The following is a 17,735-nucleotide window of genomic DNA, read 5'->3' on the forward strand; positions in this document are numbered from 1 at the left end:
AGGTATGGCACTAGACTAGTCCCCGAACTAAGAGGTATGAGTTACGAGGAAAGGCTGCGTGGAATGCACCTTACGACACTGGAAGACAGAGGAGTAAGGGAAGACTTTATCACAACCTACAAACCTACAAACCCCTGGAAACCTACAAACAACCTACAAACACACGAAGTGATAATTTTTATCAGTGTAATATAATAGAGGATTTTTTGTTTATCAAATGATATGATAATGCGGCTCTGAGAAAGATTTATGTTGAATTCGACGTTTGGGTCGAATCAAACAGCTTATCGTGCTGCCCAAGCTGTAAGAATACTGTTGTGAGAAGACTTTAATTAGTCTGTATTTGACTAACTGAACACTGAGGACAACCAGCTGCCAGAAATAAAACTTTCAGTTAAAAAAAAAAAACGCCTAAAGTTTTCCGAAAAAAAATTTGTGATATATTTTGTGTGATCTTAAATAAAAAGAATGTAACGTATATTAGTGCGAAATAGGGCATGAAGGCTTCTTGGATATATTTCTAATTGCGTTAATAACAAGACATCTGTGTAACGAGGAATATATGTACCTAAGAAATGAACCCCCACTTCTAGTTGCATATACCTTAAATGTTCACTTTAATTCCGTTTCAATTATTTGTAAATACTGTAAATGAGTGAATAATTTTGGAAGGCTCGTTTCGAACACAGGAACTGATGAAACAGTTTTCGAAGCAAAATATAAATATTCGAACGTAATCAGCTGCGAGTCATGTGTAAATTGAATTTCATTGATAACCTGAAGAGCCAGTTACTGCATAGACTAAACGGGTTGCACGAAATAGATTTCTGCCTTTGTTATGAGGAGGGGCTGCAAGTGCGTTGTTACGGGCGGGATTAGAGCGGTGCAGAAACAAAGCTTTGCATCGGTGATCTGTATTTACTGGTCGTGGCCATAAACTAGAAACTAAATCTTGAAACATTTATCATTAAAGTCTTATCTACCGAGGATCACAGGATAAATACCACGAAGCTTACACAATGCAACATTACTCAGACTGTTACTTACACTTGTAAAAATAATGGATGCTTAACATATGTGGGTTCAAGTAGCTTGCTTATGACGTGCCAGACTGGAATTTTCACATATAGAAATCCTTCAAATTTGTTAAACTTCAGTGTCACACAGGAGGACAAGAATGATGACATTATTCAATTTCAACTATTAACTAAATATTTATATAGGGATTTAACGCAAACCACCTCCCTTCTTCTCTCTATAAAAACGAAAAAATCTTAACGGTGAACCAGTAACGTTCATCAGCCTGTGAATATATTTACTCATATATAAGTATATATACTTATATATGAGTAAATAGTATATAAGTTACTCATATATAAGTATATATGAGTAACTTACTGTATAAGCACTTAGTTACTCTACTGTAGCAACGCCGACGCCTTTTCCCGACGCCTTTCCTCCACGTCGACGCCTTTTCCCCACGTCGACGTCGACGCCTTTCCCCCACGTCGACGCTGACGCCTTTACACCTCGGTCACTCGGACTTAATCCCAAACGGTAAACGCCGACTCCAATCCTCTTGTACAGACACGGATTTCAATTTAGAGTTCGAATATTTCGGGGCTGGCTAAATTGCTGGAGTATTTGGTGAAGATTTCCGCCTGCAGGAGCTTCTTTGACACCGACCTTCATAAAGGCATTACTAGACGCCCCTAGAGACCCGCATTAACCCTCGACGAATACCAATTAAGGGCAAGTCTAAAGAGCGGAAGCCATAGGAGTCCCCTGAGGAGGAAAGGAGAGGGGGGGAGAGAGAGAGAGAGAGAGAGAGAGAGAGAGAGAGAGAGAGAGAGAGAGAGAGAGAGAGAGAGAGAGAGAGAGAGAGAGGGAGACAGAGAGAGAGAGAGAGAGAGAGAGAGAGAGAGAGAGAGAGAGAGAGAGAGAGAGAGAGAGAGAGAGAGAGAGAGAGAGAGAGAGAGAGAGGTGCAAGAACCGGGTAAGAAAACTTACTTCTAGTCTTGACCAAGTCTAGGTAGGCCAGTTTAAACATCAGAACCTCCAACACCGTCGAGATGTTAGTGGTCTTACAGTTAAGTACAAGGCCAACGTTCTTAAAGTTCCACACCTGGCTCTACTTAGTGGACAACCAGTAGTCGGTAACCGAAACACCAGGCTCTCAGGCATCAATGGCCTCATGATGGTAATGCCTTTCTCAGTAACATAACTATATCAGCGATTATTCATTCCTACGCTGACTCGCATCTGGAACATGTTCGCTCAACATGTTGGCACACTGGAGATCAGGGGCCAGATTCACGAAAGCACTTACGCAAGCACTTACGAGCCTGTACATCTTTTCTCAATCTTTGGCGGCTTTGTTTACAAATATTAAACAGTTTATGAGCTCCAAAGCACCAGGAAGCTGTTTATAACAATAACAATAGTTGATTGGGAAGTTTTCATGCTTGTAAACTGTTTAATTATTGTAACCAAAGCCGTCAAAGATTGAAGAAAGATGTACACGTTCGTAAGTACTTACGTAACTGCTTCGTGAATCTGGCCCCAGGTCATTTGATCACGCAATGGTTCTGGCACACAGTTGGCTACGGGCTCATCCTGTTCGTTATATAATTGCTACTTAGCGTTAAACTAGTGTATTCCTAATGGCTACAAGTATTAATCTTACGAAAAAAGTGAGTCTCTAGAGGCTGGCTTCAGATGAGCTGATGATAATACCTGTTGCTTGGACCTTCACTAGGAACCTCAATGACATGCCTAGTGAACTTTAGACAATTAAAGAAAAGGTTAGGAGTTAAAGAGTCAATAGAGGAAAAACAGGTAAATGTGTCCCGCAGACAAACCGAACACAAATGAAAATGAATAATTGTGTTTTTAATCCAAAGCATAAAATTACGTGTGATACATGATGCTTACCTCTCTTGTCCAACTGGGCAGGCGGGAGTTGAGCTCCAGCTCCTCAACTGGCTTGTCATATCTCATTTTTACTCCGTGCTTTGAGTCTGACTGAACTACTTCCCTCGTTGACTCGTTACTCATGGTTCATGTGAGTATTAGGTTTAACTTAGCTCTCTCGTCCTGATCCTTGATCGTATTCTCATCTATCGATGATATTGAAGATCTTGTACGACGTGATCATGTCTCCTCTCGTCTCGCTCTTCTCTCTTTTTTTTCTGCGACGTGTGGTTAAGTATTTTTAGTATTCCCTTATATATATCTTCTTTCAGTTGCAGGCGATGAGTCACAATAACGTGGCTAAAGTATGTTGACTAGAGTATGCTAAAGTATGTTCTTTCAGTTGAGTGGCAAGTCTGGTGACGAACCTCTCAGTACAACAAGGCAGCGTCCAGCGGGACTGGGCAGGATAAAAACTTGTAGAAGGAGGGATGCAAATTGAAAAACTTTCTAAGAGTGTTTCACCTCTTTGTCAACACTAACATTGCTCACGGAGAGAGCCAGGTTCTGGAATTTGGATTTTTTAAAGAGGAGGAGGAGGAGGAGCGGGAGAAGGGTAAGAAGGGGGCGAGACATGGGGTTCAGATGGGGAAGAGGGAAATGGGTAATAAAGCTGCGAGAAAGAAAGGAAGAAAGGGGATAAGTGAGAGGCAATAATAAGTCATTATGATTACCAAGTGATTCCTACCGACGACAGAGTTCACGTACACACTGTTCCCAAAACCTGTGTTTTCACTACACCTGCTCTAGAATGACAATTGATATGTGCTTCACAACAAGCAAGTGTTTTACTTGTCAAAACACAATATATATAAATATATATATATATATATATATATATATATATATATATATATATATATATATATATATATATATATATATATATATATATATATATATATATATATATATTAGTATATTTTGGTAGCAGTCTTTCCTGTAGACATATATTATTAAATATGACCGAAAAAGTAAGATTAATAATTCTAACACGAATTTTCTCAATCTTTCGTACATTTCTTTTCACTGTTGGAGGTAAATCAAAAATCAATTCTCCAAAATTAATTTTTATTTCTAGTCTGACGCGACACGAGCGCGTTTCGTAAAACTTATTACATTTTCAAAGACTTTAGTTCACAAATACACAACTGAATAGAACTTACGCATCTCCGATTTTATATCTACATTTGAGTGAGGTGGAAGGGGTGATGTGGCATTAACACAAGACAGAACAAGAGGTGGCATTAATAGGGTATTAATTTCATCAACACAAGAGAGAACAAGAGGTGGTATTAATAGGGTATTAATTTCATCAACACAAGACAGAACACGAAACAATGGGTATTGAATAGAAGTGTTTGTAGAAAGCCTATTGGTCCATATTTCTTGATGCTTCTATATTGGAGCGGAGTCTAGAGGTGGGTAGAATATAGTTGTGCAATAATTGGCTGTTGATTGCTGGTGTTGACTTCTTGATGTGTAGTGCCTCGCAAACGTCAAGCCGCCTGCTATCGCTGTATCTATCGATGATTTCTGTGTTGTTTACTAGGATTTCTCTGGCTATGGTTTGGTTGTGGGAAGAGATTATATGTTCCTTAATCTCTATGTTTTTAATCATATTATATGTTAATCATATTATATGTTAAATTATATGTTAATCATATAATCTCTTCCCACAACCAAACCATAGCCAGAGAAATCCTAGTAAACAACACAGAAATCATCGATAGATACAGCGATAGCAGGCGGCTTGACGTTTGCGAGGCACTACACATCAAGAAGTCAACACCAGCAATCAACAGCCAATTATTGCACAACTATATTCTTCCCACCTCTAGACTCCGCTCCAATATAGAAGCATCAAGAAATATGGACCAATAGGCTTTCTACAAACACTTCTATTCAATACCCATTGTTTCGTGTTCTGTCTTGTGTTGATGAAATTAATACCCTATTAATACCACCTCTTGTTCTGTCTTGTGTTGATGAAATTAATACCCTATTAATGCCACCTCTTGTCCTGTCTTGTGTTAATGCCACATCACCCCTTCCACCTCACTCAAATGTAGATATAAAATCGGAGATGCGTAAGTTCTATTCAGTTGTGTATTTGTGAACTAAAGTCTTTGAAAATGTAATAAGTTTTACGAAACGCGCTCGTCTCGCGTCAGACTAGAAATAAAAATGAATTTTGGAGAATTGATTTTTGATTTACCTCCAACAGTGAAAAGAAATGTACGAAAGATTGAGAAAATTCGTGTTAGAATTATTAATCTTACTTTTTCGGTCATATTTAATAATATATATATATAAATATATATATATATATATATATATATATATATATATATATATATATATATATATATATATATATATATATATATATATATATATATATATATATATATATATATATAAAATCATACGCAACATTTCATAATTATTTATTGCTGTGGCTAATAGCTGGTTCAATTACCGAGATAAGTAATATTTTTTTTTTTAGCAAAAGGTAGTGCTCAATTTAGAGTTTAGAGCGGCACCAGGTAACGCTCCTGAGATTGAGAAGAACATTTTCTGACGCAGTCAACTCTCTGACTTTTCGAGTCCAATTGAGCTCCTCTGAGCTCAACTCTAAAGACGAGAACTCTCATATGATGTTTGCTTGCGTCGTACTGATACATAATAAATTATATATACAATTTCTCAACTTTCCACCAATAAGAAATGGGACTAGTAACGCGAATTATGAATTCAGCCCAAGGTAATGTTTCTCAAAAGGGGGGAGATGTCAAGAATGCTAGTGGCTTCATCACACTGTTCACTATGCTGTCAAGTTGTGGTTGATGCCATGTTGAAGGTAGCTTCCATGAACATAACCCAGATTTTAGAATTATAAACGTTAATCTTGACTTATGCAAGTCATGATAACGAAGGCTAAACTAAACAGGTGTATGTCAGTCAAAATCAAACACGTATTTGGCACAAATTGAGTAAAATATATTTTACATGATGTTATGTAAATATGAACACCCATTTTGAACAATTTACAGTAACGGATTCTGACGGTATCGCGAATGAAAATCACTCCAAACACAGCAAAAGACACCAAGATGACATGGATAAACTGAAGGAATAGTATAACAAATGGCTATTAGAGTTTAACTCAAATAAGTGTAAAGTAATGAAAATAGGTGTCGGGAGCAGGAGGCCGAATACCAGGTACCAATTGGGAGATGAAATCTATCAGGAATCAGGAAGAGAGAAAGATCTGGGGTTGATATCACGTTGGACCTGTTCCATGAAGTCCATATCTAAAGAATATCATCAACGGCATATGAGAGGCTGACAACCGTTAATATCTTTAGAAACTATTGCATGGAGTCATTCAGAGTCTTGAATATCTCATATGCTATATCAAACCTAAAGTATGCACTTTCATCGTTGGATTCCGTATCAAATCAAACACAAAATGAAGCTAGAAAAAGTTCAGAGGTATGCCACCAGACAAGTACCCGAGCTGAGAGGCATGAGTTACGAGGAAAGACTACCGGGGTTAACCCTCATGACATTGAAAGAAGAGTTAAGAGAGACATGATTACCACCTACAAAATTTTCAAAGAAATTGACAGAGAAGATAAAGACCAATTATTTATCACGGGTGGTGCACGAACAAGGGGGACACAGAGGGAACTTCGTACTCAGATGAACCACACAGACATTATAAATAATTTGTTCATTATCATAACAAATGGAATGCTTTAGTTAGTGATGTGGTGGAGGAAAACTCCATACACAGTTTCAAAGGAAGATATGATAGAGTCCAATTGACGATGGAAATTGTACACCAGTTGGTTGACACGTGAGAGGCGGGACCATAGAGCCGAAACTCAAACCCAGCAAGCACAACTAGGCGAGTACTAGGCATTTGCTTATTAACATGTTTCTATGAAGGTGTAGGCGTGTTCAACGGAGCCACAGCCGACAACCTCAATAAGTGACCAAGGGAATATATAACAGCAAGCATTGGCGAGGGATGTTAGTGGCCCTGGAGAGTGTGAATGAACACGAGAGCTGAGTAGTAAAGATACAGTCTGCTGTAGAGGAAATACAGTCTGCTGTAGAGGAAATACAGTCTGCTGTAGAGGAAATACAGTCTGCTGTAGAGGAAATACAATCTGCTGTAGAGGAAATACAGTCTGCTGTAGAGGAAATACAGTCTGCTGTAGAGGAAATACAGTCTGCTGTAGAGGAAATACAGTCTGCTGTAGAGGAAATACAATCTGCTGTAGAGGAAATACAGTCTGCTGTAGAGGAAATACAGTCTGCTGTAGAGGAAATACAGTCTGCTGTAGAGGAAATACAGTCTGCTGTAGAGGAAATACAGTCTGCTGCAGGGGAGACGCAGCCCCTGGAATACCACCTGAGGGGCTGCTCTCACCAAAGCAATACCGTAAATAAACGTATTGTACTCCACATGTTACATCAGAACATGAGAATAAGCGCAACTTTATTATTAACCCTATTGGCCTATACGAGACAGTTTTATTGATGTCCACCTAAACTCCTCCATGTGGCTAACGCTGCTGCCATACAGCAGATGGTTACAACATAAATTAATATAAAACATAAAGATGTGGTAAACTTAAGAGCTGGTAAAATCTAAGAAGCTTATTAGACAATCAGATTACGAGATAATTAAGAAAGTCCCAGATGCATCAGAGCTGAAGAGAAAGGATTCATCAAGCCAGTTTCTTTCTAGTGAAGAACCTGTTTTATACCGGTATTTAAAACAGTACGGTATATACACTGTATGCGCGACGCTGTTCAATGAACCCGCCCCTTGAGAACAATTTGTAAACATACAAAAATATTAAATCAATATATTCATTTCACTAAAAAGATAGGAGAACAAATTTAGTACAAATTAGAGATATGAATTAGTTACGAGGTCTAGAACTAAATACAGATTATGTTAACTTATCCACTCTTATCAACACCATTACTCACTATCCTCGCCCTCACCATTACTCACTTTCCTCGCCCTCAACATTACTATCGCCACTTTTACCATTACTACTGGCACCCTCGTCACTATCCACCCATACTACTGACGTTATCATCAGGATCATCTCCCTTACGACCTGAACAGCTCTTTAGCCAGGCTGGTACTCACACGGGTCGACGCTGGGGAGACAACACCATTGATGACAATAACCTGCAAGTCAATCACTTGTTTTCTCCAATTTCCCATCATCATCCTTCCCTTTTATCCACCCCTCACCTCTCATCAGTTTTTCATCCATCAGCCAGCCTCCACCACCTTCATCCTCAATCCTTCCATTAGCCATCCCCCACCCACCCAATGCCCTCCCCCCCATCCCAGAGGTGAAATACACAAGACGTCGTTGATTGAACAAATTCCAACTTTTTCTCAAGAAGTTACTCTTACAGTCCAATGGATAGTTGTTGTCTTCAAGGGTTCGATAAACGGACACAAGAGTCATGGAGGAACTGGCCCTTTCCATCTATATGTTCGGAAAGTCTGTGTGTAGTCACGTAATTGTGCTTGCTGGGGTTGAGCTCTGGCTCTTTGGTCCCCGGTCCCTTTGGTCCCTGGTCCCTAGTCCCTTTGGTCCCTGGTCCCTTTGGTCTCTAGTCCCTTTGGTCCCAGATCCCTTTGGTCCCTGTGAAGTCACCTAAGGATGGCTTCGTGCTTTATCCTGACCTTACCTCGCCTAGTTGCGATTACCGGCTCGAACAATAGCTGCCTAAATGAGCCAGGTCAGTTAATACGATGACTTTCATTCCCATTGTTCATCGTCGTAATTCGCTTTAATGCTGACTATGGAACTTGCTTCAATGATAGCCTCTTCTAATCCGATTTATTTACTTGTGACCCAGACAAAGGAATTTTTTCCGTACGTCTCTCTGGTTTGTGTGTCTCTCCAGCTTCTACCTTTTCCTCTCTTGTCCTCCTGTTTCTCATTCTGAACGTTGCCTCTTTTATCCACCCCTTAATGTTTCTTACGTTATCATATTCCCTGTGATTGCCCTTTCGTCCAATGTGAGTTTGAGGTCATTCAGCCTTTTACTGTAGGTCAGTTCTCTCAGGTATGGGGCAAGTGTAGTTGTATAAATGTACTTCTACGTCTTCATTTCATGATTCTTCACGTGTGGACTCCATACCACTGTTGCTTAAGGTCTATCCAACGTTGGCTGGAAATATGTAGCATTCTGAACGCCTCTCTGATGACAATTTAAATTTTATATATAATACTAGATCCTATCTAGCGACTCCATCTTACTCCTCGCCACTTGAGTCGTCTCTTCTACATTCCCTCAGTCATTCGTTGGGAAGGTTCCGTTCCTCCATTTACACTGAATGTGACTCGTTTACAAATGATTCCTGTAAAATTTTCTAACATTTTTCACATACTTTAAATTTTGTGTGTAAATGCCCATTAGTGTGTTTATCTGCTTATTCATCGGTAAAATTCTCCTTTTGTGACTGAGCGTATGTTTGGGTTAATTGGTCCACTGCCTTAAATACTGTACCAGTTTCTTACTGCTGCTGCTTTATTTAACTCTTCGTCTCGCCTAGATGTTGTAGAATTCTTCTATTTTATTCTCTAATCTCTCCATTCCGGAACTCTTATCTGGTGTTCCCTTATCTGGGTCACGAAGGTATTAAATTAGATGACAGACGAACGTTTATGGATTCAGTGGTCTAAACGTGAGATTAAATTGCATTAATTTAAACAGTAAACATGATAACAACGATAATAATAACAAACATCAAAATTTTAATATATTAAATAGTATTATTTCATATAATGTTGAGCCTTATTACCAGTTCTAAACTTCTACATTATCACAACATAAAAGCTTATCTTACATTAATTTTGCTCACCGGCGCTTGCCTTCCGTAATATACATCCTGATTAATAACGAATAGTTATTACCAATGTTTTCAATCGCGAAAGAATATAAAAATTGTGTTAAAATTGAATCTTAAAATGATTGGATATTTGTTATTTTATTATCAAACAAATTAAATCATATCAAGTAAAGATCTTCAGCACGCCAATATAAGCGAATTCTATAAACAATATCTAATTCACGACTCTAAATAAAACAAATATATTTTTTTCATTCTGAACTTCATTGCATGTTATGGCAGGTTTTGGCAAATTTTCGACCTCTTAATCAAGTGTGCGGCCAGGGATCGTATGTATGAACAATAACATTGTGGTGTTCTATCAAGGATCGTATATGTATGAAGGATAAAACATACACACACGCGCACACAAACACAGGATCATAAACATCAGTTGATTGACAGTTGAGAGGCGGGACAAAGAGCCAGAGCTCAGCCCCCCGCAAGCACAACTAGGTTAGTACAACTAAATGTGTACAGGAGTTAACTGCTCGATCATGCAGGCACAAATAGTAAACACACACACACACACACACACACACACACACACACACACACACACACACACACACACACACACACACACACACACACAGGCTGATGCATAAGCTGGAGAAACAGGCAGGAATAACTGGTAGGGTGCTCAAGTGGATTAGGGAGTACCTAAGCAATAGGAAGCAGAGAGTTACAGTGAGGAGTGAGACTTCAGATTGGCGTGAAGTCGCCAATGGAGTCCCACAGAGCTCTCGAACCTATCCTGTTTCTTATATACGTAAATGATCTCCCAGAGGGCATAGACTCATTCTTCTCAATGTTTGCTGACGACGCCAAAATTATGAGACGGATTAAGACAGAGTAGGACAGTTTGAGGCTTCAAGAAGACCTGGATAAGCTGCAGGAATGGTCGAACAAATGGTTGTTAGAGTTTAACCCAAGCAAATGTAATGTAATGAAGGTAGGTATAGGAAGCAGGAGACCAGATACAAGGTATCATTTGGGAGATGAAATTCTTCAAGAGTCAGAGAAAGAGATTGACTTGGCGATTGATATGACGGCAGACCTGCCCCTTGAAGCCCAAATCAAGAGGATAACAATTCAATTTATTTCCTTATTATGCACCCCATACCCATCCCGTGTGTGGTGGTATAAAGGATTACAGAGGCACATAATCGGTTCAGGAACTGAACCCAGAGAATAACATCTGCGGCATATGCCAGGTTGGCTAACATAAGAACAGCCTTTAGAAACTTGTGTAAGAAATCATTCAGAAATTTGTATACAACATATGCCAGACCTATCCTGGAGTATGCGGCTCCAGCATGGAGTCCATATCTATTCAAGCATAAGACTACCAGACTAGTACTCGAACTGAGGGGTATGAGCTACGAGGAGAGACTACGGGAATTAAACCTCACGTCACTGGGAGACAGAAGATTTAGAGGGGACATGATCACCACATACAAGATTCTCAGAGGAATAATAGCGTAGATGAAGACAGACTATTTAACACAAGGGGCATACGCACTAGGGGACACAGGTGGAAATTGAGTGCCCAAATGAGCCATACAGACGTTAGAAAGATTTTTTCAGAGTCAGAGTAGTAGACAAATGGAATGCATTAGGAAGTGATGTGTTGGAGGCTGACTCCATAGACAATTTCAAGTGTAGATATGATAGAGCCCAGTAGGCTCAGGAACCTGTACATTAGTTGGTTGACAGTTGAGAGGCGGGCCAAAATAGCTAGAGCTCAACCTCCGCAAGCAAGCAGAAAAAAGTAATAGTAGTTACTATCAGTTGATTACTAGGTGAGTACATACACATACACACAGATACACACTGGACACGTGATCCTGTGGCCAGGGTTCGATTCACGGCGCCTGCGAGAAACGATGGGCAGAGTTTCTTTCACCCTGATGTCCCTGTTACCTAGCAGTAAATAGGTACCTGGGAGTTAGTTAGCTGTCACTGGCTGTTTCCTGGGGTTTGTGTGTGGGCGAAAAAAAATAGTAGTTAGTAACAGTTGATTGACAGTTGAGAAGCGGGCCGAAAGAGCAGAGATCAACACCCGCAAGCACAATTTGGTGAATACAACTATGTGAATACACACACACACATACACAGGAAAATCGAATTTCCCTCTGCCTATTAACAAAATGAATTCAATTTTCAATAATTGCATTCATTTACAACTTCATCCAATAAAAAATATATTCTGCCAAATGCAATAGCATGTCCGCCAGCATCAAAGAAAATATCATACAACTTTAGCAACAATATTAATGCTTAAAGTTCCGAGATATGACTTTACTATTTCCTTATCAAAGTAAAGGATAATGATTTTAGAAAAACGAGTATAAATATATATATATATATATATATATATATATATATATATATATATATATATATATATATATATATGTCGTACCTAATAGCCAGAACGCACTTCTCGGCCTACTATTCAAGGCCTGATTTGATTAATAAGCCAAGTTTTCATGAATTAATTGTTTTTCGACAACCTAACCTACCTAACCTAACCTAACCTAACTTTTTCGGCTACCTAACCTAACCTAACCTATAAAGATAGGTTAGGTTAGGTTAGGTTAGGTAGGGTTGGTTAGGTTCTGTCATATATCTACGTTAATTTTAACTCTAATAAAAAAAAATTGACCTCATACATAATGAAATTGGTAGCTTTATCATTTCATAAGAAAAAAATTAGAGAAAATATATTAATTCAGGAAAACTTGGCTTATTAGGCAAATCAGGCCTTGCATAGTAGGCCAAAAAGTGCGTTCTGGCTACTAGGTACGACATATATATATATATATATATATATATATATATATATATATATATATATATATATATATATATATATATATCCAGAGCTTCATATATATATATATACACCGTACCAATGATAATTGGTGCGGTGGTCACGGTACTGTGTACGTTTAGGGGTGATCCTGGACGGCATGGGTTCGAATCCTGGCCGGGTCAAAGAGTTCTTTGTGATATATGTATATATATATGTATATATATATATATATATATATATATATATATATATATATATATATATATATATATATATACATATATATATATACATATATATATATACATATATATATACATATATATATATACATATATATATATACATATATATATATACATATATATATATACATATATATATATACATATATATATATATATATATATATATATATATATATATATATATATATATATATATATATATATATATATATATATACGGAAAAACCTCATGTGAAAAATAAAGAATGCTTAACGCGTTTTCGGCTTAATTCGCCTTCATCAGAGTAAAGTAGAATGATGGATCCTTCATTCTACTGTCCTAATGTGCGTCTTAAAGGGAAGGATATTATGCACTCAAGACGTTCACTCTTTGAAGAATTATCTTCGTTTGGTATTAACGTTTTTATGAATGTGAAAAAGTCTGCTTGTGGCAGGATTGTCCTGGTGTATATCTCAGTGACGTATTACAGCCATTTTCCATCGCCAGTAGCACATACCTATTCCTTATATCCAGAGCTACATATCCATTCCCTATCGCCAGTAGTACATATCCATTCCCTATTGCCAGAGCTACATATCCATTCCCCATCGCCATTTACATAGTCCCCTCAGGCATTTCCCTTTTTTTTTTATATACAAACCAAAAGTGCAAGAAGCCTCCATTGCACACACAACCCTATACTGCTCACCAGAACCGGGGAGTAAGTTTTTTGTTTTTCATTTTTCGAGAAAATATAAAATAATACTATCAAAGGAAACTTGAGTTACTGCGCGGAAGCTAAAATTTAACGCAGTGACGGTCGGACTAAACGCCAGGGGGAGACGAGGACACACACACACGCACACTAAACAGTCTGTTTGGTCCGTGTATGTATTCACCTTTTTTTGTGGATTGCGTTCCGGCGGCCAGACCCAAGCAATTTTGAACAATCGGTCTAGACGCCACTGTACCTCCAAATAGTAATGTAATCCGCCTTCCTTTATGGACAGAACAGAGTATAGCAGTTTCATGCTATACTCTATCTCATCTGAACTTTATGTTTCAACTTGGTATCTCGTGTTATACCCTCTCGTCTGAGCTTGTCTATACTGTCAACATTAGTAAATATCTCTAATATAGTAATCATGATGCCTTCTCTCGTTTTCTCTTCAGATGTGTAATTTTATTATTGTTGCTGCCTCTCGTATCTCTGGTCCCTCAATTCCGGGATCAATTGTGTCAAGTTTCAGGCATTGTTGGTTTTTAGAATACACTTGGGGGGAGAGAGAGAGAGACAGAGACAGACAGAGAGAGAGAGAGAGAGAGAGAGAGAGAGAGAGAGAGAGAGAGAGAGAGAGAGAGAGAGAGAGAGAGAGAGAGAGAGAGAGAGAGAGAGAGAGAAAGAGAGAGAGAGAGAGAGAGAGAGAGAGAGAGAGAGAGAGAGAGAGAGAGAGAGAGAGAGAGAGAGAGAGAGAGAGAGAGAGAGAGAGAGAGATAGAGGGGAAGAGAGAGAGAGAGAGAGAGAGAGAGAGAGAGAGAGAGAGAGAGAGAGTCCAAGTTCATATCTCAATAAAATGTGAGTCTCGCATATTGGGTGTTCAGTGTTGTGAGTTATTCACCTCAAAATAGACAGTTCTTTCATTTGCCAGATTTGCTTTACAATTGTATAAGTTGCCTGTCTGTCATGTGGAAAGCTTACTCTGATCTCCTTTACACTGTTCACATCCTCATAACATTGCATTTGCTTGAAACTAATTCTCGTAGCAATATATTTGATCTACATTTTAGATTTTAAACTTGGCGTGTAATAATCTGGTGTCCTTTTCACCCCGTGACTCTCGCCAATCTGAAATCCTTAGCATAAAATATTAATTACGACCTGCAATACGCAAGGCCGCTCGTTTACTTATTGCAGGAACGGTACTTGCCCGAGACTAGTCATTGCGGGACTCCGCTTGTTACTTTCTCCCAATCCCGGTAAATGACCATTACTGTGGCTGCCTTCTGTGCATGGTTATCTTAAGGTTATCTTGAGATGATTTCGGGGTTTATCGTCCCCGCGGCCCGGTCCTCGACCCGGCCTCCTTTTGTTACACACCCACCAGCCCGTAGCAGCTGTTTAAGTCCCAGGTACCTATTTACTGCTAGGTAACAGGGGCATAAGGGAAAAAGAAACATTTTGCTCATTTATCTCCGCCTCCACCGGGGATCGAACCCAGAACCTCAGGACTACGAATCCGGAGCGCTGTCCACCCAGCTGTCAGGCGCCCGGTGCACGTTGTTATCTCACGTCTCTTCCATCGATTTAACCAATATTGTTCATGTGTTCACATGTCACCAGTGTCGAGGTCTTTCTTGTAGGCTATATGTATGCAACCCGTTTTCCTTCTCTGAATCTATGCGAATGCTTATAGTAAAGATATTGAGTAAGTGAATGGTATGTGTGTGTTTTCACCTAGTTGTATTCAACTAGTTGTGCTTGCGGAGGTAGAGTTCTGCTCTTTCGGCCCGCCTCTCAACTGTCATTCAACTGATACTAACTACTAATTATAATTTTTTGTACACTCACACATATACCCAGGAAGCAGCCTGTAACCGCAGTCTGTCAGGTACTTATTTACTGTTAGGTAACAGGGAAATCAGAGTGAAAGAAACTCTGCCCATTTTGTTTCTGCCATAACCGGGGACCGAACCCGGACCCCTAGGATTACGAGACCAGAGCGTTGTCTACTCAGCTGTCAGGCCTCCCTTTGTGTGTGTGTGTGTGTGTGTGTGTGTGTGTGTGTGTGTCGCGAGTGCTGAGAGAGACAGAGACAAAGTGACATTCTCCCAAGAATGTCTTACCGTCCTCCCTACCAAGCAAGCTCAGCATCTCTTCCTCAGCTTGAGACGCGTTCGGATTAGAGGGGGAAGGTGTCTTTAATATGTTTGGGAAGGGTGGTTTGCGAGGCGGCCCAGGCAGGCGGAACGCGGTGAAAATGACGTGAAAATGAAGGAAAGGCGATGTGAAGATGACGTCCTTCACGCCCCGCTCACGATCCTCACATATTCACCCGGCATCAGCCGGGTTCATCTCATTAGCATCGCTCGATTTTTAGCGTGTTGCCAATTTTCAGGCAGCCAGCGCCACCTGGAGTCTAGAGAGGGAGTTGTGGTGGTGATATAAGGGTATGGATGGTTATGGGGAGGGAGATAGTGGTGAGGTAGGATAGTAGTGGGTTTGTTATAGGTGGAATAATCGTGGCTTGTAGTAGCGGTTACTAAACAGTAACTAATACTTAGCTAAGAAGATAAGGGGGAAGAAGCAAGGTTGCTTATACATACTTGTGCTTACTTCTCAGTTACGCAGTTATGGTATAGTTGTGGGACTGTTGAGAGTAGTTGTAGTTACGGAGACTGTACGGAGTGGGGTGTGATAGGGAAGATGATGGTGATATTACTGTTTTGTTTTGCCTCCCTTACCACAAATGGGACGATTCGGATATAATTCTAACGCACATATACACATTTGTATCTCTCTTCCATTGTTAGGGATACAGAGATCTGTTAAACCACATGACACTGTGGTCAGTGATATCACTATGGGCTCGCCATAGCCCGTGCTACTTGGAACTTTGTTCCAGGTACCGAATCTTAAACAACAGCAACAATGTGGCGAGTGATTGATTCGCTATGCTAAATAGACAAGGCCACAGAGGCTCTACAGTATATGGTGAGCCACAGAACACTCAGCGACAAAAAGTGATTAAAGTGCCTCTATAAATGATTCTCTAATCACATAAGTGTTGCATTACATACACAATCTCTGCCACAGGTCCAGCATGTGTCAAAATCCTCATACAACACTGACATATCACCACATTCATCACATAGTGGGATCTAAAGTCAGATACCGTGTTGGGTGTGTGATAACATGAATAGTGAGAGAAAATACAACAAAAGAAGAACAAACAAATCTAAGCAAATAAGTAACATCAGGAATGTAAATACAAACGAGAATACAATTCTAACAAACCAAACGCAATAAACAAAAAACAATTCCAAACAAGAAGTCATTGGTGACGCGGAACGCGTACACAGGCGGGAAGGTGATAATCAACACTGAAAGGAAAACAGGAAAGGCAAGAGGAGAAGAAATGTGCAAGTAATAACATTAAGGCAGAAAGATGAACGGTGAGGGGAGCCAATAGTGTGAGTGGGAGCCAATAGTGTGAGGGGAGCCAATAGTGTGAGGGGAGCCAATAGTGTGAGGGGAGCCAATAGTGTGAGGGGAGCTAATAGTGTGAGGGGGAGCCAATAGTGTGAGGGGGAGCCAATAGTGTGAGGGGGGAGCCAATAGTGTGAGGGGGGAGCCAATAGTGTGAGGGGGGAGCCAATAGTGTGAAGGGGAGCCAATAGTGTGAGGGGGGAGCCAATAGTGTGAGGGGGGAGCCAATAGTGTGAGGGGGGAGCCAATAGTGTGAGGGGAGCTAATAGTGTGAGGGGAGCCAATAGTGTGAGGGGAGCCAATAGTGTGAGGGGGGAGCCAATAGTGTGAGGGGAGCCAATAGTGTGAGGGGGAAGCCAATAGCGTAAGTGGAGCCAATAGTGTGAGGGGGGAGCCAATAGCGTGAGTGGGAGCTAATAGTGTGAGGGGAGCCAATAGCGTGAGTGGAGCCAATAGTGTGAGGGGGATCCAATAGCGTGAGTGGAGCCAATAGTGTGAGGGGGATCCAATAGCGTCAGTGGGAGCCAATAGTGTGAGGGGGATCCAATAGCGTGAGTGGGAGC

The 17,735-nt window shown here is 40.0% G+C and overlaps 1 protein-coding gene across 1 annotated transcript in view; it reads left to right on the forward strand.

Moving 5' to 3' along the window:
• The first annotated feature begins 6,354 nt into the window (after positions 1-6,354).
• Positions 6,355-17,735, forward strand: part of LOC138367755 (methyl-accepting chemotaxis protein 1-like) — a 29,973-nt gene continuing 18,592 nt past the window's right edge. Inside the window, exons 1-3 of the mRNA XM_069329706.1 lie at positions 6,355-6,471; positions 7,070-7,429; positions 7,629-7,776. Coding sequence (XP_069185807.1) covers positions 6,355-6,471; positions 7,070-7,429; positions 7,629-7,776 — 625 coding nt within the window. The remainder of the gene's footprint in view (positions 6,472-7,069; positions 7,430-7,628; positions 7,777-17,735) is intronic.

Source organism: Procambarus clarkii, chromosome 23 (assembly GCF_040958095.1).
Source record: "Procambarus clarkii isolate CNS0578487 chromosome 23, FALCON_Pclarkii_2.0, whole genome shotgun sequence".
Taxonomy (NCBI): domain Eukaryota; kingdom Metazoa; phylum Arthropoda; class Malacostraca; order Decapoda; family Cambaridae; genus Procambarus; species Procambarus clarkii.